General features: G+C 43.4%; 1 protein-coding gene across 4 annotated transcripts; it reads left to right on the top strand.

The window, feature by feature from the left end:
* The first annotated feature begins 10,957 nt into the window (after positions 1-10,957).
* Positions 10,958-22,660, top strand: rnd2 (Rho family GTPase 2). Of its 4 annotated transcripts, none has more exons than XM_076997191.1 (6): positions 10,958-11,023; positions 11,293-11,485; positions 11,851-11,986; positions 19,038-19,147; positions 20,463-20,597; positions 21,436-22,660. In XM_076997191.1, the coding sequence occupies exons 2-6, from the start codon at positions 11,384-11,386 to the stop codon at positions 21,700-21,702; spliced, it is 750 nt and encodes a 249-aa protein (XP_076853306.1). In that variant the 5' UTR covers positions 10,958-11,023; positions 11,293-11,383; the 3' UTR covers positions 21,703-22,660. The 4 variants fall into 4 exon arrangements, with proteins under 4 accessions (XP_076853306.1, XP_076853305.1, XP_076853304.1 ...); XM_076997190.1 differs by having other exon boundaries at positions 10,967-10,982; positions 11,208-11,485; XM_076997189.1 differs by lacking the exon at positions 10,958-11,023 and having other exon boundaries at positions 11,062-11,485.
* The last annotated feature ends 832 nt before the right edge of the window (positions 22,661-23,492 follow it).

Raw genomic sequence — 23,492 nt, 5'->3', positions numbered from 1 at the left:
ACACGCCACCCTGAATTTGAACGCTTATTTCTTGGTACGGAAGCTCAATTCCGCTCACTTTTCGCATGCTTACAGTAATAGAGTTATGCTGTATACTGTCATACTCACTAGAGGGCAGTAGTCAGACCGCAGTACAAAGCTATAACCCGGCCTCCATAGAGGGATGGTTGGCTACCTCGCCATGCTGGTCGAGTGTTTATAAGTTATAAATTATAACTGATGGTAAAATATCGAAGTTTTACACTTCTGTGTCATCCTTGTCATATTATGGATCACAGTATAATCTTGAGCTCCAGGCATTTGCCACACTATGTACTATGTACAGTACAGTCAAGCCTTTTATTTAACTTGCTTCACTGTTTTACAGCATGTGTTTGAAAAAAACTTCCATTTCTAACACTATAAAATAAATGTCAGACTTCAACAGGATGATGACAAATTAACAGTACAGACATTAGTGAAACCACTACAATAACCTATTTTACCCAACTATAGTGTGACACATTTCTGTGGACATGTCAAGATGACCATTAGCGCAAAACAAAATCGTTTTCAGTTTCATTCAGCTTTACAGTTCTGACAGAGCCAGATTCAATGCTTTTGATGGCCAGTGATTCCCAATGAGAAGCTGTGGCTATTTGGTGTGTGAGCACAAGGGACTTTGTCAGCTTCTTAAAATGTTTATAATGAATTTGAAAACTGATGCATTGCTTCAAACAATGCTTCAAAAATACAGTCATCCCAGCAGTTACACTAGGAGGGAACAATTAACCCCTGTCACAAGCACAAACTATTTTGAAGTTTAAAGTATTATGAAACAAATGCTAAGATGTGATGTGATTAACTGCTCAGTTCCTCCTGTGGATATACTCTGAAGCATTGATTTTGAAACACTCTAAAGTCATCCATCTCTGTCTTTGGGCTTGTGGAGTTGGATTTTACTATGCTTGCCTTGACCAAAGAGACTAAACCAGACAAATAAAATGTCCCATGTCTTAGTCTGTCAGCAGATATCAGACACAGCTTAAACCCAGCTCCCCAGACACTACACAGAGAAAAGTAAAGGGAGAAAAACATTGGCGGCGTACAGATAGATCTGGCCCTTGGTGGGATTATGCAGCAATAATGTACTGATTATGATTATTGATTAGAAGCGAACCGGGCCCGAGTCCACATGAATCGTGCCCTGGCCCACCTCTTCAAGCGGGCCCGAGCACTGATCCGGGCCCGGGCACGGTTGGAGCGCTCACACTAGCCAAACGAACCGTGCTTCGGCAGGCAACCGTGCCCGGGCCCGGAGCCTAGTGTGAGTACGCCCTAAGAAATACCTCTGTCATGTGAGCTGCAAGCATATGAATCCTCTGCCTTCCTGAGCTGTCACAAGTACTTCCTGTATCCTCATATTCTTTAAGCACCATATCCCTCCTGGTTTGAAGAGAATGTCTTTTATCAGCTAAACAGATAAAAAAACATCACATAAATGGGCCCAGAAAAATGCAAAAATGAGCCCAGCTAGAAGATAAATGTCCCAATAAAATGGCTACTGTAATGATGTTTACTGACAACATGCAGATAGAAAATCTTATTATGGGGGACTTAAAGATGGCCTTACATATTTAGGTGCTGAATATCTTTTTTGCCCGTGATTCACTCAGATGAGATCAACCATGGTGACTGTCATTGCTTGTGGAAGATATGGAGATTGAATCTGTCAAGCTGGGAGATGATTAGACTGTGACAGAAGCTGTGAAAACATACTTTAATATACAGACTTGTAGAGCTGCAAAAATAACATTTATAATGTGCCATGCAACAAGAAATCACTGACCATCACAGTGACCCCACATGACAAAGTAGATGTCCTTTGAGGTTGTGAGATCAGCAACGCCTTATTTATCCGCCTCTGTCACAATCTCATCTGACACTTTCAGCAGTTTATCAAGTAGTACAAAAAATCTCATTATCTAAAATGAAAATTATTTTACCCTCAACAAAAAAGTCTGAAGCTATTCCAGAATAACATTTTGCAATATTTTGCATAAGACTTTTGCAGATAATATTAACTCCAGGATATTAACACCAACTTTTGAATCAGTAACACGGTAATTTCAGCTAAAAATTTCGGTGTAATTTTATCCAACACCGCTAAATCGGCACCGAGCTGAATCCGAACACTCGTTTCTCGGGCAAGTAGGCTCGTCAGGTCAACGTCGGGCCAGCCTCTCCGAAAGCCACCGGTCCGCTTATAATTCGTTTTTTGAACTATGTTACAGTGTAGACGTAGACTACAATTCGTTTTTTGAACGAATTGTAGTCTACTTCTACACTGTAACATAGTTAATTTAGCACAGTTGATCTAACTCGGTCCTTATGTATCTATACACGCGGAACAGCCCCGTATTTTACCCTCCTGCGAGAGAGCGTTCGACGTTGAACGCTTGGTACTCGGGCACGAAACCTACAATCCCCATTAAAGTTGACCAGGTTACTCGCCTGATCCAAACCGTCAAAGTTGGCCGTCATTTAACTTTCCCACCTCAGACACTACAAAGATTTGTAGTGGGAAAACGATAGGTCATTGTAGCATTTCCCTTGCACAGTACTGTATATAAACTTTAATAATAAATAAATAAATAAATTTTTAGGCACATTACTCTAATGAAAATGTATCACGATGTTTGTAACAAAACAACAAAGAATTATGAAGAATTAATTGTATAAAGCTGCAATGCCAGTGTTCAGCCAGAAGGTGGGGACATAAATCTGCAAGAAGCTGTTATAGTAACTCATGCAAGATGTAAAGTACTACATCCCATGCGTCTTCCACCCTTATAGATTTGGTTAAGTTTGCGTATCATTAGACCAGTAAAAGATGTGAGGAAAAGATGCAAGAGGAACAGAGAAATCAAAGCTATTTATGAATTAAGATGTCCTTGTTCACTGCGTCAGCCGTCATAGATATTGTACATGTTGTTTTGTCATACATTTCTGTTTTATGATATCATAAACATTTTGGATTTAGCTCATGTTATGTTCTTAGAGTTTGATGATGATAATAATAATAATAGTAATAGTAATAATAATAATAATAATAATAATAATAATAATAATAATAATAAAGTTCCTTTTATATGGTGCATTTCATTAACCCAAAGATGCTTTTGCACCTTACAAAAGCACCTTTGGGTATCGACACATCCATAAAAGCCAGATGATGCTGGATCATCTGTCACTGGGCCTTTATGGCTCTGCCAATGCCCCAAAGGTGCTATTTTAATTACACACCCACCCTCTGTTGCATTGAGAACCATATGTCACAGTGCTAGTTTATTTAGCCTGAAAATCAGGAGATGCATTTACAATGTACATCCCACAAAGGTGAACATACAGAACATGATAACCTAAATGGGCCGATTCTTAGATCAATATGAAAAATACAGAAAATAAAGTTGATGTGAAGAGATGTTGCTGGCAAAGTACAATCGGTTTCTAAAGAAAGGGGGTGTCCTCCAACTATCAGGGGACCACACTACTCAGCATCCCTGGCAAGGTCTTTGCAGGGCTACTGGAGAAGAGGATCTGCTTGATAGATGAACCTCAAGAGGAACAATGTCCTGTCCTGGTCGTGGACAGCAGAAACAATAAGATAAATATTCTCTTCTATAGACTAGACTTGTGAAACAAAGACAGCCTAGTATGAGTCCATGATTGTGTATTTGAAACTAAACATTCTGGGTAAAACCAGAACATTCAAGAAACATAGAGCAATTCATGTCGATATGAATGTTAAACTTACCCATTAAAATAACAGCAGAGCAGATGGATGAAGGTGTTGTATAGTGTTCATTGGAATCAGACAAAAATGGAGAAGCCGATTTGGAAAGATGATATAGTTGCAATATAAGCAAAGGTAACATCATGAAAAGCCTCTTCTTTGACCTTTGAACTGCTGAGAAAACTGTGGCTCAACCACCCCTTTGCACTGTGAGACAAAGCTTAGATATGTAGGTATATCTTGAGAGCACTAAATGTTTTTATGTAGGTAGTCCTCAGGCAGTTACCAGGTGTCAGTAAAAGCCTGTCCAATTTTCTGAGTGGTTAATTCTTTTATGAGCGATGTCTCATAGGTGATTGAGCAAATGTTCAGCAGGCGTATTTTATCAAGATGAAAGGTGGAACTTTTGTCCAGTTTGCAGGATAAGCAAAGACTATCATGGTTCATTGCATGTGCATTTTCACTGTTCCTAGGGCTTGGGTGCTCAGGACTTTTAATTAACTTGCCAAATAATTGATCCATATCAAAAGAGACCAAAGGGCAGAAATCAGACCACAGCACAGTAACACATTAAGCTTAAACTGTTTGACATGATACAGAAACACCAGGAATCACTCGTGATTGTAGGCAAGTATTCAGGTGTCAAACTGCACAACAAAAGTGGTGATAATGTAGAAAAGGATGGAATCTCACCCTGCACCGCTGCAGTCGAGAGGTGTTGGAGACGCAGGAAGGAGTTTGGGTGGCTGCGTACCAGACTGGTTCATTGTTTGAGTTCTGCGTTTATCTCTGTCTTTATGTTTGGTATTCTTTTTGTGTTTTTCATTGCCCTGGTTTGCTTTTCCTCTGATGGGACTGCATGGATTCTGCCTCCTTATTTGTGTTGGGAGCCATGATGTTACAATCTGATAAAAGACAGAAGAAAGACTATGAGCCAGAAGAATACGACGACTTTCAGTTCTGCAAGCTCCTGGTGATTTCAAAACAACAACACATTTTCAGCACATGTTTTGGAAAAGATGGAAGCAAGAAACGACAGGTTTATGTAGCACTTTTCATACATAGCAGCAATTCAGTGTTTCACATCAGTTATGGAGGTATGCTATAATGTAGCACATCCTGAGATTTTTCACCTCGAAATGGTACAAAAACAAAAAGAAATTGCAAATACAATTTGTAATGGCATAAAGTAAAAGGAAGGAGGGAGCAGGAGGCGAGAGTGTCAGCGGCACGGCTTTAACGTCCATAACAAAAACACAGTACAAGGCCCTAGATAAAGCCAGAAACACACTGCAGGCTCCACAAACAATAACAGCGATAAACGCCAGGGCTGAAGAGGATGATGGGTAAGTCAGGGTGGCTCTGGCAGCGTTGTGTCTCCACACAGTGTGCAGCACAGGTGGACTGGACCTGTGGGTTTATACGGTGACGGAAAGCAAAGGGCAAAACCAGGGGACAGGTGGGGGTGAGGGAGGCGTGTCAAGAACCTGGTGATTGGGAATGTGGGAGGGGTGTAGTAGCAACTGCAGCAATTGTTTAACTAAAGCCAAAAGCCAGTCCAAAAAAAAGATATTTTTAGCTTTTTGGGGCTTCTAATATGCTGACAACTGCATGCATTTAAAAACAGTGTAAGAGTTACATGCTGCATCTCTGTTAGTTTTCACCTTAGGCAGAACCGCCTAGTTCCTATGATCTGGGAGCTCTGCCAAGTTCATAACTCTGCAGCGTCAGATAGATACACCGGCTATACATCAGTAAGCAATTTACCAGCCAATAATAATACCTTAAAGTCAACTCTGTAGTGTACTGGCATCCAGTCTAAGGACTCAAGAATGGGGGTGATGTATTATCTTCTTTTGCTCCTTGTAAGAGCTCTTGTAGGCACATTTTTAATCAACTGGATCATCTGATTTATCATTTGAGGGTTCCATTAGGAGGCCATTACAGTAATCAGGCTAAAGATACAAGCATAGAGGAGTTTCTCTAAGCCTGGTTTTGTCAGTAAATCTCATCTTGTTGATGTTCCTAAAGAGATAAAATGCTGATTTATTAACCGATTTGATGTGGCAGCTAAAACTGAGATCATGGACTATTTAGTATGCCAAGGTCATGAGCTAGATTTCTAGATTCAAAGGTTTTCACATTCATAAAGGCCACTAGTCTGTGCCTCTCATTTAAGAAGCAGGAAGTCAAATAAGAGCATCCCAAGAATCAGATGCTGGGGGACGTCACTAAGCTCTGGCACTCTCCAGGAACATCATTATCTATTTCCACTAATTCCTGCCTTGCAGGTATGAACTAAATAAATGTAGGACTGCTCCTGAAAGCCCAACGCTCTTGTCAGGTCCGTCTGTAAAAGCTGCAGATTGAACAATAGTAAAACTGATACCTGAATTTTTAACAAATGCCATAATTACCTTAATTACTAAGTAATTACATAGTCCACAGTAATTATCAGTACTATGAATAGACCAAAATCCTAATGGAAGTGTTCCTAGATATTGGGAGGATAGAAAACCAGCCAGTAGCTCGAAATCAGTTTTATCAGTGATTTTCCCAATGAATGGTACATTTGAAATGGATCTAATTACTTCACACAGTTGCTTCCAGGTGTTTTATTTTTTAACATAGACTTTAGAAGCAGTGGAAAGATAACAATAAAATCTGCATTGATTACAATTTAGGAACCATTCAATAGAACAGCTGTACCTTCACATTTCCACCTTTAGAAAGTTGAAGTTTTGTGGTGCTGACTCAATTAATTTGGTTGTAGCACTACGTTCATTTAACCATGTTTCAGTTACGAGTGCAAAATCCAGCCCCACAGGCAATAACAAAATAATTAAATGAGATTTGCTTGTGTGTGTGACCTAAATTTGTAAAGATTTAACTTGGTAACCTGTGTGCTTTGCTCCAAAAGCTGTGGCTCACATCTTACATACCGCAGGTTGGACATATTTACTGCACCTGACATGCACTCCCTGTATTTCTGCTTCTGATAAGCTCTGGAATGGGAGAGATTACAGGCATGCCGGGTCTGAGCTTCTTTTGAAAACATGTACTGCTGACGTCATCTCTGTAGCAGCAAGGACCCAAAGGATATCGATGTGGCACACCATTTGAGAAAGTGACATCTTTGTCAACATTAGGGTGGACGGTGGAGGGCCTGGCTCGTATTGGCGATGTCGATAGAGAGGAGGTGTCTTTCCGGTAGGTTATGGAGCTTGTCTTTTTATTCGAGCAAAGGTGGTGGAAGAGCTTGATGCTTTTTAGGGGAAGGGATGGGTGATGGAGGTGGAGATGACGCAGAAGATGAGGGCTGAGGTGGAGCTGGGATGATTTTAAGACGTCCCTGACGGCTGAAGCTACAGCCGCGTCCCGGTCGATACCAGCTTATACCAATGTTGCTGGGAGGTTCAGGTGGTGTGAGGGGGGAGTTGGGGTGCAGGACAGTGATGGGGTTGGGGTGTCCCGAGAAGCTATCAGTCATCGCTGTGGCTCTCATCTAAGGTCTGCAGCTCAATCGTGGTGCCCACAGTATGTGGAAGTCTGCTGATGCAGGGAAGTCCCTTGGGTGTTAGTGCCAATGACTGGGAGGGAGTCGAAAATTGCACACTGAGAAAATCAAGTTGTCTGTCAGTTTTGGCACCGCTCTTGTTTGTGTGCATCTCATGTAAAAACTTTTTTCCCCAAAACAGACCAAAGAAATCAATAAAAATCAGTCTATTTGACCTACAGCTTTTGTGTACCCAAGTCTTTATTCCAAGATAGCTTGAAAGTTCCCCCATGCAAGCAGACCACTAATAATTTGAATGAAGAGCTTCTTAACTGTATTGAAGAGGTTATTCAAGTCCATAATATTTCAGATAAGGTTAATTAATCATTTCTATATATTTTTCTCAATACTTTTATGCTGATCTTTCTGGTTCATTGTAGCTCAGTAGACAGCAGAAGAGTATACCAGCTAGCTAACGTAAAAAAAAAAAAAGTGACATATTTTGTCAATTGCGATTTTTCACCGCAATCTAAAATTGTCCTCTGCTATTTACCCATCAGTGCAGTTAGAACACTGTGGATCACACGTGCCCAGAGCGGTGGGCAGCCCTAGCCCGGCGCCCGGGGAGCAGTTGGGGTTAGGTGCCTTGCTCAAGGGCACCTCAGTCATGGCCTCAGGTCTGGGAATCAAACCCATGACCCTCCGGTCACAAGACCGGTTCCCTACCACCCTGCATTGTTGATTTTTAAAATCTGTGAAAAAGAATCTTTCCGCAAACAGACCCTCCAGAAAGTCGCGATTTGCAACTTCAAGCAAACCCCGCGAATTCAGGGCGGTGTTGCAACTTCAGCCAATCACCGCAACTTTCCCGCAAATTTGACCAATCACTGATGTCGTCTTGATGTGACGTCGACAAACTCCCGCCTTACTTCCGTATATACGTTCAAGAGGAGCAGACTGAAAGCAGCATGAGCGACGAAAATAACGGCAAAAAGATCGGGAAAAGCAGTATCCCGGTACACTACATGAAAGCGGGGATAAATTGTCCAGATCCGACCCGCGAATTGATTATCTATGGCCCCCTGGATGATATTTGATTAGAACCGGCCCGCAGGCCACAGCCGCCCGATGGTGTTATGCACGCACAAACACTACATTCCCCACAATGCAACGGTAGCCCGCGAAGTCACGGCAGCGCACGCAAGCGGCGAGGGTCTAAGATAAAGTTTATAAGTTTAAACTTTTTAAACTGAGATAAAGTTTAAAGTCAGAGATAAAGTTTATTTATCTCTGATCCATATCTATGAGTTACTAGTTCGCTCTGGCACAACCACTGACGATCGATCTCGATATAATACTTAATTTGTGTCCATTTTACAGGCCGCCCGGTAACAACTTACGTTCGCTAACCCCGCCCCCCCCCCGTCAACAATTAACGTTCGCCACCCCCTCCAGGTTCAAATCTCACTTCAAGCGATCTTGAAAAGTTAGCAACCCTGAATAAATAGGTAAATAGAGAATTAAAATGGACTACTAAATAGAGGAAAAAAACAACAAAAGAAGCCTTTGTTTTTGCAGAACTTGGCATTTTATACGATATTTAAGGTTTTGAACCTTAGGTTTTCATTTTTGCCATGCTGTGTACAAGCAATTGTAAATAAGACAAAAACGATCCAGAATTTTGTTATTGGATAACCTTGTGTGTATAGAAAATTTAAGCATTATAAAAACATGTAAAATGACTGCATTTTGTGCCATAACAACATAAATTGAACTAATAGTATAGCCACTGAAAACTGATGTTGTGTTCACTGTGTTTGGAGTTTTGAAAATGTGACTACAGATTGGACAAACGCACGTTAGCAGTCGTCAAAAACTGTAAAACTATATTTTAAAGGAGTGTTTTTCCCTCTCCCTGTCGCCTTTCACTACTCTGCTGTGTGGGCGTGGGCCCCAGCGGAATGATGGACAGCCTCGGTGTCAAACGTAATCCTCTCCCGGTGTCATTATCTCGCAGGATGGAGAAAGGATCGCATTAACCGCATTTGAATGAACCCGAAGAGCTGTCACCGTGGGACCTAAACGTGGGAAAATCAATCAGTGCTTAATAATCCGACCTTAAACTGATTTATTCAGTAATCTGATTATTTAAATGGTCATGTAAACAGCATATTATGATTTTTTGGCAAGAGTATGGGATAGAAATCAGATGAAAAAATCGATAAAGAGAGCTAGATTGTAGATCAATAATCTGATTTGTAGACGGAGGTATACCCTTAGTCTTTTACCCCAGCATGTGTCTTTTAATTTGGTTTAAATAGTTTTTAAAAAGGTTTTAATGTTTTTTCTAGGCACGGCCTTGGCTGTTTTTAAAGTGCTATATAAATAAAGTTGAGTTGAGTTGAGTAGTCTGATGTATTTCGAATTTCTCAGCGGATTTCCAGCATACGACGAAAAACAGTGTTTCGACTGATTCCACAGAGTTGAATCTTCTTTCATTTTAAAGCCGAAAACGATATATCTTTTGATAACATACAACGGAATTTGTATAACAGGTCTCCTTACGCCTCTAGGTTGGGGCACAGTCAGTTGCTTCGCCACGGAACTCCGTTTGGCAACAGAACGAGAATACTTCCACATGCTCATTTAATGTTCCACACTGATTCAGGTCTGAATGTGAATTCGCCATTAGCTCCCTCGTCCACCTCATTACTTGAATTAGCTCTTAATCCGCCGTGTTTACAAAAACGAACTTTTACTTAGAGCCCCGTCCTGATTGGCTGACGAGTTGACCGAAGTGGACGGCTGTGGAATCTTATTGGCTGACTGCGGTGGAAACCTACAGAAATGAAAATGCAAGTTTACATTGCGAAAAGATATTTTGACACCAATTGAACTGAGCAGGGGAGATAATGTTATTGCAAAGAGGAGATGCTCTGTTTACATTCACTTTCAGTACGAAAAAGTAGAAAAGATCATAAGGATGTCTTCATTAACTTCACACGTGGAACAGCTTATTTCAGTTCAGTTATATATTTTTTAACATTGCATTGGTCACAGTATTTTGAAACCATTTAGGTTATTAAAAGATGCAAATATGCACTATCTGGCTGGGGAAATAGTTGCATGCTAAATGGCTAATATATACAAAGTAGAAGTTATTTATTTAAGTTATTATTTAGTGTTTATGTGGGGTTTTGCTTAGGCTTTAGCTGTAATACAGAAGAAATATGTGGTAGTTTGTTTTAACGTTTCTCTGGTATTAAGGTTGTTCCAACTGACCAATGTGTTTTCCAGTTACCAAACGTCGATGTTTACTACACCAATACAATAGCTAAGACAAGTAATAGGCTACTAATTCACACCAGTTATTATACCTGCTTTATTATTATCAGTTATTACACATTTGATTACCATTCATTCCAATTTTTATTCTCAACTGTTACAACACTGATTACTGGAATTATGAAAGGCTACATACAGCCAACCAGTTACAACCCATTAATAATTATTATCAACATTGCGTCCAAAAATTTAACAGGATTATCATTTATAACCTTCACCCCAGGTATATGAACTTAAGACACTTTAATGAATGAGAACAAACCAAGGATGAAGGACCGCCTGGAGATGCCCTTGGAGGGCAGTTATACTGTCTGCAGGCGTGGTTCTACAGACGGGGCGAGAAGCACAACCCACACAGACACAGAGGTTAGGAGAGGGAGACTGGTGTCACCGTGGGAACAGAAAAGGTTGCTTTTAGCTGTCAAAGACTACGGATTCTTTAAATTCTCTCTCTCTCTCTCTCTCTCTCTCTCTCTCTCTCTCTCTCTCTCTCTCTCTCTCTCTCTCTCTCTCTCTCTCTCTCTCTCTCTCTCTCTCTCTCTCTCTCTCTCTCTCTCTCTCTCTCTCTCTCTCTCTCTCTCTCTCTCTCAGAAAGACACGAACCTCACGAGACAAGCACGCACTCCGCCGCCCTCTTCTCATTTCCACGGGTCTGCTTCTCCACTTTTCTCTTTAGCATGCCGGGCAGTCTCACCGGTAGCAGCGAATGTTGATTGATATTCTGGATCAGTGCACGGAGGTCAGTGACGATTTCACCGGTCCGAGGGATGGAGGGACCGGGCAGCCGCTGTAAGATCGTGGTGGTCGGGGACGCGCAGTGTGGCAAAACGGCGCTGCTGCACGTGTTCGCTAAAGACTCTTATCCTGAGGTGAGGTGCACTTGGAGTTGTCAGCGAGTTCACTTGAAAAGTCCCTAGAAACGTCACACTTTGTAATCTCACACTTTGTAAAGACTATACGAACTAAGAGAAAAGCAGCATGATGTGCTAAATTACTCGAGTAAGGTTAGAATGTGAATATAACATTGAATATTCGTTTAGAAAATATTTTTGTTTTTCAGGGGACTGTTGCGTGTCATGATGATTTGATCTTTGAATTAATTTGCCGAAATTAGGCGATACTCTTATAATCCGTATCAAGAAGGCTGCAGTAAAGTCCTGTTTTAATAATAGCAAATTACGAAAACAGTTACGAGCCTTTTTTATGCGATGTTGTCATCGCTCTTGGTGAACAGGCGAACATCATTCCGTGGATGTGTGTGAAGCTGTTCTCGTCTTTCCAGAGTTATGTGCCTACGGTATTCGAGAACTACACCGCCAGCTTCGAGATAGACAAACACCGGACCGAACTGAACATGTGGGACACGTCAGGTAGGTCACCTTGTGTAGGAACTAACAACTTGGTCAGGCCTCCCTTGTGTGTTCGGGTCAGTGTGCGTGTTAATTGGTTGTCTAGGTGGGTATTTGTTTGATCTGTTTGGTAAAAACATGACTTTACATTCTGTTGTTATTGGTCATCAAATAGTACTAATATAATTTGTTTCAGTTTGTGTAAGGAGAGTTGATGAAAGATTACCCCCCCCCCCCCAAGATTTCCTCTCTAAACTAAGCAGTTCTCATCTTGATGATGCAGCTGACAATACAAGTTTTATTTTAGCGTATTTTTATCAACAGTATATATTATACTATAGTATAGTACATATTAGCGTGAAAATATCAACAGTATATAAACAACATCACGTTAATCCAAAGTGTGTGGAAAGGGAGATGAGTGTTACAGAGGGATGGTTATCCCCACGCTTCTTTGTAACTGGTTAGTTAGCATCTCCTCGGGTCCATCCTCAGATCAAGACCTGACTATAGTTCTGGGCTTCAAATTATGACTAAAGATGTGAAGATGTGCCCCCCCATTATGTTCTATGTTCTTCTTAGTTAACAGTTGACTGAGGAATGACTGGACAGAACAACTTTAGATTGGCCAACTGCGTTGCATGTGAGAGCTCTGTGTGTGTAGCGTGTGTGCACAAAACGTTGCTAGAGTGGATCTTGGCATGTAGGGTGTAAAGTGACTGTGCTGCTCACACACGTCTTGACAAACACCACACACATTCACTGACTCTAGATTGTTTTTTTTTTTTTTTTTACTAAATATGAACTACAAACTGTCATTCAAAGACTCCTGCTGGGACCCTATTGGGCTATTTCCTCATCCAGTAATAAAGTAATTCCAGACAACCCCCCCCCCGCCGATTTCATTTTCTGTTTTTCCCTGGGAAAACTTTATGACGGTTGCATGTGGCTCTCCCCAGGGACCAGCAACAGCCATTAGAGGGCAGTCTTCCTTCAGCACCACTTTGGCCCTGGCACTGGCCCCATCACTCCCCCAAAAAAGCAACCGGGGGCCCAGGCACCTCAGCGCCCTCATCCCTCCTGGGAGGCGAGCGGAGCAGTTGGGGGAACGGGGCCAGTGACATGGTGCTGTGACATCCCCACTGTGTCCAGCGTTCCCACAGGCCAGAGCCTTTAGGCCTGACCTGGTCAGCCATGCCTGACGTATACTTCAAATAACTGTGGCGTTGCGAATAGTCTGTGACCTGAGATAATCTGACCAAATGCCAAAGAAAAATCAAGACTCCATATGCAGAGCTCACTAACATTCCCATAGGCCAATGCCAAGCCTTTAGGCCTAACCTGGTCTGCTATGCCTGACATTTACTTCAAATAACTGTGGCCTTGCAAATATTCCATGGCCTGAGGTAATCTGATTAAAAGCCAAAGAAAAATCAGAACTTAAGTAAGGAAAGGTTGGACACTCCTGAAGGATAAAGTACAGTTAGACTAATGTTTGCTTGAAATAAAGGCAAGGAGTGGCCTGACTGGAATTAGTCTTTATTACAATGCTAGAGATTACTCTTCTATTGTTGAAAATATCTGTGTATTGTACATTTATGGGCAAATTGATGTTTTAGGATTAGCATGAGTTTGTGTGTAGCATAAGCAGGGCCTAGCAAGCACTCATAGTTAGGTGCTTTTACCATATATGCACTATTCTGTACTTAGCGAGCATGCGTGTGTGTTTGTTTAATTGTGCTGACCATCTGGAAAATTGGGGCATTAACTAACTGACAATTACGTTGCATGCTAATGAGGTGTGCGTGTGTGTGTGTGTGTGTGTGTGTGTGTGTGTGTGTGTGTGTGTGTGTCTTGTAGTAGCATGGCATAAAGGTTTTAGAGTATGGTTAGATTTACACAACAGAGAAAAGAGACCCAGGTCGGATCTTTTTCTTCATATGTGACACAGAGGAATTACATGTGTGGCCGAGAATTTGATATTTTGAGCTTTTGGCACCTTAGTTATGTTCAGACTGCAGGCAATCATTTGTTTTTTAGATCTAATCTTTTGAGACGATGTTCACGCATTATTTGCGAGTGATCAGATTGGATTTGCTTGTCCAGGCATCACCAACCTACCTCACGAGTTGCTGTAGTAACGATGTAGGTAACTGTAACCAAGTAGTTATGTTGGTGATGCAGATTAAAAGCATACATGCCTACCCTCAACATGCAAGCAGGCAGGTTATTTCTGCATCAGTTGTTATCTTCCAAATCACTTACAGAGTTTCTGTTATGAATTTTGGTGATCTTTGTGAAGCACTTGCATCTGGATTTGACAGTGTCACTGTTTGCCACATTGAGAATGACTCAAAACTTTGAAATCCAAATCTTGAATTTAAGCGGTTACAGCATCCGGACTGAGACACATCTGTAAAAATGTAATTGGAATTGCATCTCAAGCTCCTTCCCAATTTGCAAAAATTTGCAAAACAAATTTTCCCAATTTGTTTTTTGTTTATTTGTTTGCTTTTGCTGTCCATGCTATCAAAAATCAATCTGGATATGCCAAATACCCGATCTGGGCTGGTAGTTTGAACGTAACCTTTAGCATGTGGTCCTGAAAAATGAAACATATCCGATATGTTTCGATGTAAATGTGAATCGGCGAAAACAGAAAGATCCGAATTTATACAACTTTTATGTCTGTCCTACCCAAGAATGGTTATTGTTTCGTGCTGCGGGGAACGTAGGGGATTTCTTTGGCAGGATAGGGGGATAACGGAGCTCAAACATTTCTGTACAAAGAAAACAAGAGGTCATTGAAATCTTAGGCTCTTTCGCCTCCTTGTTCTCATGAAAGGTTCTTTCTGCATTTGCATCTTGTCTCCACTGCAGATCAACATAATCCCATGTTTAGGCTGTGCCTGTTGTTGTTATTGACTCCATTTTGATTGTCTCCCTCTGGTTGAGTGTGCTATGTGACTCACTTTTGCTTATGGGAGCCAGATTAGGAGTGTGATGTGTGATGTCACATTACAAACGTTTACCTGTTGTGTGAATATAGTCTAAATGTCATGATGATGCTTCCTGTTACAGTGGGAGATTGGTCCAATTAATCATCTCACTGTAAAAGAACAGAGTGCACAGAGCTGAAATATGTTCTCTCTCTCTCTCTCTCTCTCTGTCGTTTCTTCCCCTCCTCCCTCTCTCCCTCCCTCTCTGTATCGGCTGTTTGTTTATGCATTTCAGATTATTATTTTACTTCGCTGTGCAGAAATTCCAGTTTCACAGACATTGCATGAGTTGTTATTTTAAGTGCCTCTCTTCTCTCTTCTCAGCTTTCTATCACAGGATCTCAACCCAGAGCTCTCAAATTTACCATGCGTTTAGACTCACTAACTATACAGCTATAGCAGATGAAAAACACACACACAAACTATGTATGTTACTGATACAATTTGACGAGGTGTAAATGCACTTCAGCTAAGCTAATTAAACCGGCGTATTTGTGCTTATGTCAGATTCTGGCATCAGCGATGACGTCTCTTAGAAGGAGAATACACACAGCAGGATAGCACTGCATTAGTAAGATCTGAGCATGTACGTTGAAAGAAGTTACTCTGCCACATTAATCCTTCTCTCACATATTGTAGATGAAAGAGTGATTATAACGATAACACAAAACCTCTAAATACAGAGTGTAGCTAGAAAGCAAACCTGAAATGTTTTCCAAATTTCTGTGTGGAAACAAGTGTACAAGTTTGACTGTGTGAACAATAAAGTCCTCAGGCAATTTAAACATCAAGAAGATAAAATGGCATATATCCACTTATATACACATAGGAAAACACACATGCACACACGCGCGCGCACACACACACATACACACACACACACACACACACACGCGTGGCGCAAAGGAGCAGCTGGGGGCATCCATGGGTAAAGTATATGAGGAGCTGTACATCTGTGTCCCTGTTAAACACAGACCCACGTCATGAAGGGTGTGTGTGTGTGTGTGTGTGTGTGTGTGTGTGTGTGTGTGTGTGTGTGTGTGTGCGTGTGTGTGAACAGTTAAACTGAGATAGAATACTAGATATAGCTTTTCTCCACCTTCCCTCCCTGCTCTGTTTTACTCTGGCCACTACCTACATGCTTGGCTGCCTATCTTTCTCTCCATCTATCCCTCTTTCTCTCCATCTCTCCCTCTCTCTCTCCATCTCTCCCTCTCTCTCTCCATCTCCCCCTCTCTCTTTCCATCTCCCCCTCTTTCTCTCCATCTCCCCCTCTCTCTCCATCTCCCTCTCTCTCTCCATCTCCCTCTCTCTCTCCATCTCCCCTCTCTCTCCATCTCCCTCTCTCTCTCCATCTCCCCTCTCTCTCCATCTCCCTCTCTCTCTCCATCTCCCCTCTTTCTCCATCTCTCCCTCTCTCTCTCTCCATCTCCCTCTCTCTCTCCATCTCCCTCTCTCTCTCCATCTCCCCTCTTTCTCCATCTCTCCCTCTCTCTCTCTCCATCTCCCTCTCTCTCTCCATCTCCCTCTCTCTCTCCATCTCCCCTCTTTCTCCATCTCCCCCTCTCTCTTTCCATCTCCCCCTCTTTCTCTCCATCTCCCCCTCTCTCTCCATCTCCCTCTCTCTCTCCATCTCCCTCTCTCTCTCCATCTCCCCTCTCTCTCCATCTCCCTCTCTCTCTCCATCTCCCCTCTCTCTCTCTCAATCTCTCCCTCTTTCTCCATCTCCCCCTCTCTCTCAATCTCTCCCTCTCTCTCTCCATCTCCCCCTCTCTCTTTCCATCTCCCCTCTCTCTCCATCTCCCCCTCTTTCTCTCCATCTCCCCTCTCTCTCCATCTCCCTCTCTCTCTCCATCTCCCCTCTTTCTCCATCTCTCCCTCTCTCTCTCTCCATCTCCCTCTCTCTCTCCATCTCCCTCTCTCTCTCTCCATCTCCCTCTCTCTCTCCATCTCTCTCTCTCTACATCTCCCTCTCTCTCTCCATCTCTCCCTCTCTCTCTCCATCTCTCCATCTCCCTCTCTCTCTCCATCTCTCCCTCTCTCTCTCTCCATCTCCCCCTCTTTCTCTCCATCTCCCTCTCTCTCTCCATTTCCCCCTCTTTCTCTCCATCTCCCTCTCTCTCCATCTCCCTCTCTCTCTCCATCTCCCTCTCCATCTCCCTCTCTCTCTCCATCTCTCCCTCTCTCTCTCCATCTCTCCCTCTCTCTCTCCATCTCCCTCTCTCTCTCCATCTCCCCCTCTTTCTCTCCATCTCCCTCTCTCTCTCCATTTCCCCCTCTTTCTCTCCATCTCCCTCTCTCTCCATCTCCCCTCTCTCTCTCCATCTCCCTCTCTCTCTCCATTTCCCCCTCTTTCTCTCCATCTCCCTCTCTCTCCATCTCCCTCTCTCTCCATCTCCCTCTCTCTCCATCTCCCCTCTCTCTCTCCATCTCCCCTCTCTTTCCATCTCCCTCTCTCTCTCTCCATCTCCCTCTCTCTCTCCATCTCCATCTCTCTCTCCATCTCTCCCTCTCTCTCTCTCCATCTCCCCCTCTTTCTCTCCATCTCCCCCTCTTTCTCTCCATCTCCCTCTCTCTCTCCATCTCCCCTCTCTCTCTCCATCTCCCCTCTCTTTCCATCTCCCTCTCTCTCTCCATCTCCCTCTCTCTCTCCATCTCCCTCTCTCCATCTCCCTCTCTCTCTCCATCTCTCCCTCTCTCCATCTCTCCCTCTCTCCATCTCCCTCTCTCTCTCCATCTCTCCCTCTCTCTCTCTCCATCTCCCTCTCTCTCTCTCCATCTCCCTCTCTCTCTCCATCTCTCCCTCTCAATTCAATTCAATTCAATAATGCTTTATTGGCATAACTGTAACAATGTACACTGTTGCCAAAGCAATGAAACAATAAACAAACATAAATAATTAATAATACCGTCAGTGGAAAATACATGTTTTACATTAAATAATTAAAATAAATAAAATAAATAAAATCCTCTCTCTCTCTCCATCTCCCCCTCTCTTCCCCCCCCCCCCCCCCCCTCCCCCCACAAGGGTCTGTGTCATGTGTGGTCGTGTTCCTGGTTCCTGAGGCCAACACAAAAACCATGAAGAGCTTTGATCAGCACTTCAAACATTAACTCCTGTGCTCGCTCTCTCTCTCTCTCTGTCTGCCTCTCTCTCTGTGAACATTAGCAGTCAGGTCTGGTGAGGGGCATCTACGGGCAAACACTCAGCTTGGCCCACCCACACCATACCCCTCCGACCAGCGCACCTCTCCTGGATAAAGCTGGGGGCTGTGTGTGTGTGTGTGTGTGTGTGTGCGTGTGTTTGTGTATGTGTGCGTATTGCAACACTGACTGCCCTTGACACCTTCCCTCTTTCACTCTATCCCTCCCTCCATCCATCTTCATCTGTGGCACTGGAGTATCCTCCCATTCAGGTCACTTGCTGCAGAAGTCAGCAATTTATATTTGATCTGCCTGCTTCAATGGCCAGCATTTCACACACACACACACACACACACACACACACACACACACACACACACACACACACACACACACACACACACACACACACACACAGAGGTAGTGTTGGAGGCTCTTTCTCCTCTAAGCAGTTGTTTGCAAATTATTATTGTGTTTTGATAATAATAAAAATAATAGATAAAATGTTATCACCAAAGTGCGGCACTTAGTTAAGAGGCTGATATCCATCAGTGATTAGGATGCATCGGTGTTACTGTCCTGAAGTCTCGAGTCTGTCATGAGACTTCATGGTATTGTTGTCTCAACCTTGAACACTTGGAATGTAACAGACTGTATGTTCAGTACTTCATTGCTGTGTTGATGAAACAGTTCAGACTGTATGTTCAGTACTTCATTGCTGTGTTGATGAAACAGTTCAGACTGTATGTTCAGTACTTCATTGCTGTGTTGATGAAACAGTTTGTAAAATGTTTTGTTTATGTGACAGGGAGCTTCAACATTTCACCCACTACTATTTTAAAGAAAGCTTAAATTTGAATAAATTAATTATGAACAAATTAATACATTTTCAAAAAATCTTTTTTGGTGGTGTGTGTGTGTGTGTGTAGGCTCGTCTTACTATGATAACGTACGGCCTCTGGCGTACCCCGGCTCGGACGCGGTCCTTGTCTGTTTTGACATCAGCAGGCCTGAGACTCTGGACAGCGTCCTGAAGAAGGTCAGACTCTTCTTCCTCTTCCTCTTCCTCAGTCTCCGCCTCCGCACATATAAGACTTCAGCGAACAAGTTGCATAAAAAGATGAATATGTTCAGGAATTAACAAGGGTGGTGGAGTTTGTGCAGAAGAGTCCTGGAGTTTGTGTCCCCTTTGCTAAACACTGATACAGGAACGACGATTAGCCTGCAAGCTAATCACATCTGCAGCACAGTTTAGCATGTTGTGATTATAGGTCCACTTATCAAATGCTTCCTGAAGGCTAGTAAAATATTGCAATGAAGGGGCCGCTGGGAGTCGTCCAGTTTTCTGAGAGCTTCGAGCGCTGTTGCAATGAGCTCAGCACGATTAGCACACATGAAGGTGCCCTGAAGGCCTGCTGATTTCTTCACCATTACTGTGGCTAAATAAAAGCTGATTAACAGCATTATAGCTGGGGTGGAGAGAGAGGGAGAGAAAGAGAGGGGGAGAGAGAGAGAGAGATTTGTATTGTATGATTCTTGTCTAAATTGCGGAGCAAGAGGCGTGAAATGATTTTAGAGGCATAATTGTTGATTAATAAAGTCCCCCGTGGATTATTATTTTTTGGCGTACATGTGCCAGCACACCCATGATGTACAGAACCCCCTCCAATCTGAGGATGGGATTCAGCCCAAACCCTCCCACAGAGGTGGGGCTAAAACCTGACAGATGCATATGGTGGAGTGTTTCTGTGCTCTGACTGGGCACCATGAAGGGAATCTGTGGAGGGATTCTCTTTGTTGAGGGATACTGTATTCTGGAGGGATGGTGTGCTCTGATTGGGCACTGTGGAGGGATGGTGTGCTCTGATTGGGCACTCTGGAGGGATGGTGTGCTCTGATTGGACACTCTGCAGGGATGGTGTGCTCTGGTGAGGGTAAAAATTGCTCTGGATGGAAATAAATATTTAAGAGGGGCAGGATAAAGTTTAGGTGACTGTATCCAACACTTTATCTCCCTGCACCAGGCGTGAGGAGCAGATTTCCTGCTGTCTTTATCTCCATTTGGTTTGTGTCACTGGAAGAAACATATTCATACTGCAGCTGTGTGTGTATTAGTTCCCACCATCCTTTCTGACCTTTAAAGAAAATTATTCCATCACAAAATAGCACATTTGTTCTTCAGAAACTGATGTTAATGCCAAATACCACTTTCAGAAAATCCTGATTTAAACCACTGATTGCTAGAGAAAGTTAAAAATAGGTAAATCAGTGTTACTGCATATTTGAAAGCCTCATCTGTGTGTGTGTGTGTGTGTGTGTGTGTGTGTGTGTGTGTGTGTGTGTGTGTGTGGCAGTGGCAGGCAGAGGCTCAGGAGTACTGTCCAAACGCTAAGCTTGTGCTGGTGGGCTGTAAGCTAGATATGAGGACAGACGTCAGCACCTTACGGGAGCTCTCCAAACAACGCCTCATCCCTGTTACACACGAGCAGGTGAGAAAACACAGGTGCACGCATGCACTCGCTCTCCCCCCCCCCCCCCCTCTCTCTCTCCCTCTCTCTCACTCACACAAACACACACACACACACCACCAAGGGAAATTAGAAGGACAGGAGTGTTGGCAGAGAGAGGAGGATGTGAAATATGTAGAGAGAAAGAGAATGTGCAAGAAACTCTCACCTTTAGTTTTACTGTTTACCCAGCTTATGTGTGTGTGTGAGAGGGAGAGAAATAGAGAGACAGAATGAGTGTGTGTGTGTGTGTGTGTGTGTGTGTGTCTAGGGTGGACAGAATGTGTGTGTGAAAGAGAGAAAAAGCAGGTGGGACACACAGGGCACAAAGTTTAATTCCATCAAAACTTTCAACATTGATTTTTCCAAACAAACAATGAGAAATTCAGTGAGAGTTGCTTTGGGGGTTATTTTGAACAGTCCTACGATTGTAGGAAGGAGGGAGAGAGAAAGGGAGGGAGAGAAATGGTGAGCAAGTGACAAAAGGTGAGCAAGCAAGGTGCCCTTTTTGCTTATACAGAAGGTATTTGTTAGAATGAAACTTCTGAATGTTTTTGCTACAGCTGCCATTCACATGGTGAGCCAGAGGGCAGCAGAGATGATGCAGGTTCTGGGGGTGAGAGGAGGGGTGAAATCTGACAGTAAACATCGGCCTCGTACAAGAGATTTCCCATGTTGCACTGCGAGATTCATTTTGTTTGTTTGTTTTTTATTTGTTGTCATCCCCAACATTTGCCATTTTAACTTTTCAATCATTTACTCTCTGCTGTTTCTTCTCTCTCTCTCTCTCTCTCTCTCTCTCTCTCTCTCTCTCTCTCAGGGTAGTCTGCAGGCCAGGCAGCTTGGTGCAGTGGCGTACGTAGAGTGCTCGTCCCGCTTGTGTGTGAACAGCGTGCGAGACGTCTTTCACATCACGACGCTCGCCTCCGTCAGGTCGCCCGCCCCTGGACTCAAGCAAAGCTCCTCCCGCCGCACCCTCAAACGCGTATCCCATCAGCCCCTGCTTCCGGTCAGCTCACGAGCCACGCCCTTGGAACCCTCCCCCACTCTCAGGAATGACAAAGCCAAGAGCTGCAATGTCATGTAGAACAGAAGGCAGCCAGCAGGCAGAGCCACAAACGCCCTTCGCCTTGTGTTCAGCTGTAAAGATGAGTCTTTCACAGCCTCATGCCATGCCTCATTAGGCACCATCAGCATGCTTGATCATATTCCCAAGAACATGTTTGTTGACTCTTGCAGTGTTGTGGTTACTATTTTGCCATGTAAGCAAGGACGAGAATGAAACTATAACAAAAACTCGATTTTACTGGAGTCAGAGCAGTTTTTATTTTGTTAATTTCTCTTCTTTTTTTTTGTCTTTCATTTTGCTACACAATACAGTTTGGATGCCCCAGTGTTCTGGGCACAGGAAGTTCTTGCACACAGACTTGATTCTCTAGACTCCTCACAGAGTTTTTCATCACGTTCATTAGCTTTCGTTGAAAATGGCAGCTGTAGGCCATAGCGTTCTCTCACGTGGATGTACACGCACCCTGCCTTCCCGCCTCCGTCCTTCAGCTGACGTCACACGCACCCTGCACTCCTGGACCAGTCCCTCAGGTGACGTCAAGGACCCGTGTGGGACCCGTGTGGGACAGGCTGATGGTGCGAGGAGGGTCCAGAGTCTGGTGGGGCCCACGTCAGGGCATCAGGGCTTCGGAGCCGGACGAGCTTTGCCATGTCACAAGTTCTAGAATGGATGAGGCTGGCCAAACATGGAAGGTTTAGAAAACACACACGCTCCAACCGGCCCATACAGACAAGTTGGCAATTAACTCATTCCAAATCTCTTCCCACATCTTTGTTTCCAGAGGAATAGACGTAAGAAAGGCCAAGCAGGACTGGCTTCACCAGTACAGTCATATTCCTGTCTCAAATAAAAGAAAGTGAACATTGTGGCGCCTTTCTTTATTTTGCATTCATGCACACATATTTCAGTATGTGGATTTTACAAGAGCCAGCCAGAGACACACAGACTTGAAAAACTCAGTGAGGAGTCTAGAGAATCATCACGTTCATTAGCTTTCCTTGAAAATGGCAGGTGTAGGCCATAGCGTTCTCTCACGTGGAAGTACACGCACCCTGCCTTCCCGCCTCAGTCCGTCAGCTGACCACAGATGCTACGTTTATCAAGAATACACAACCATTTCCAATGGCAACCGTTTCCAACCTTTATGATGTCACAGAGGAACAGAGAAAAGGGAACACTGTTGCCGTGGTTTCTGGCTCCTCCAAAGAGCAATTTGTCTTATCTAATGAATACCAATAAACTAATGTGTGCGTGCACACACGCGGCATGAGGCTACATCAAAGCAGGAGGTAGATGAGGTTGGCAGCAGCAGTCCTGAAGAACACCACAGCTCCGAGTGAGAGGAAGAGGATTAGTCAGTGTGTGTGCACTCCATCATGTGCCCTAAGCATACACACACAACCATGCACCTCTCTGTGCTTGACCAACAGTAGTGATACTAAAGGAATCCTTGACCCAAACACACACACACAACCATGCACCTCTCTGTGCTGAACCAACAGTAGTGATACTAAAGGAATCCTTGACCCAAACACACACACACAATTAGAAATCATAGAATCCTGGTATTCTAGAGTTTTTGTAGGAAATGTATCTGCACCTGCATCAAGAGTTTTTATCTGAGGCACAAATCTAAATGTGACCCTCGACTGGAGATGGAGGAGTTGAGATGGTAGAACGTTTGTGCATTCAGTTTTCTGTGCTCACCAACCACTTCCTGGAAACATGTTGCAGTGAGAGGTGTGCAAATCTATGTAGTACATGTTCTGTATGTTTAATTAACATGTGCACACATATCAGGAACTGTC

This window comes from Brachyhypopomus gauderio, chromosome 2, assembly GCF_052324685.1.
Source record: "Brachyhypopomus gauderio isolate BG-103 chromosome 2, BGAUD_0.2, whole genome shotgun sequence".
NCBI classification, from domain to species: Eukaryota; Metazoa; Chordata; class Actinopteri; order Gymnotiformes; family Hypopomidae; genus Brachyhypopomus; species Brachyhypopomus gauderio.
This window is presented reverse-complemented; position numbering and strand designations above follow the sequence as displayed.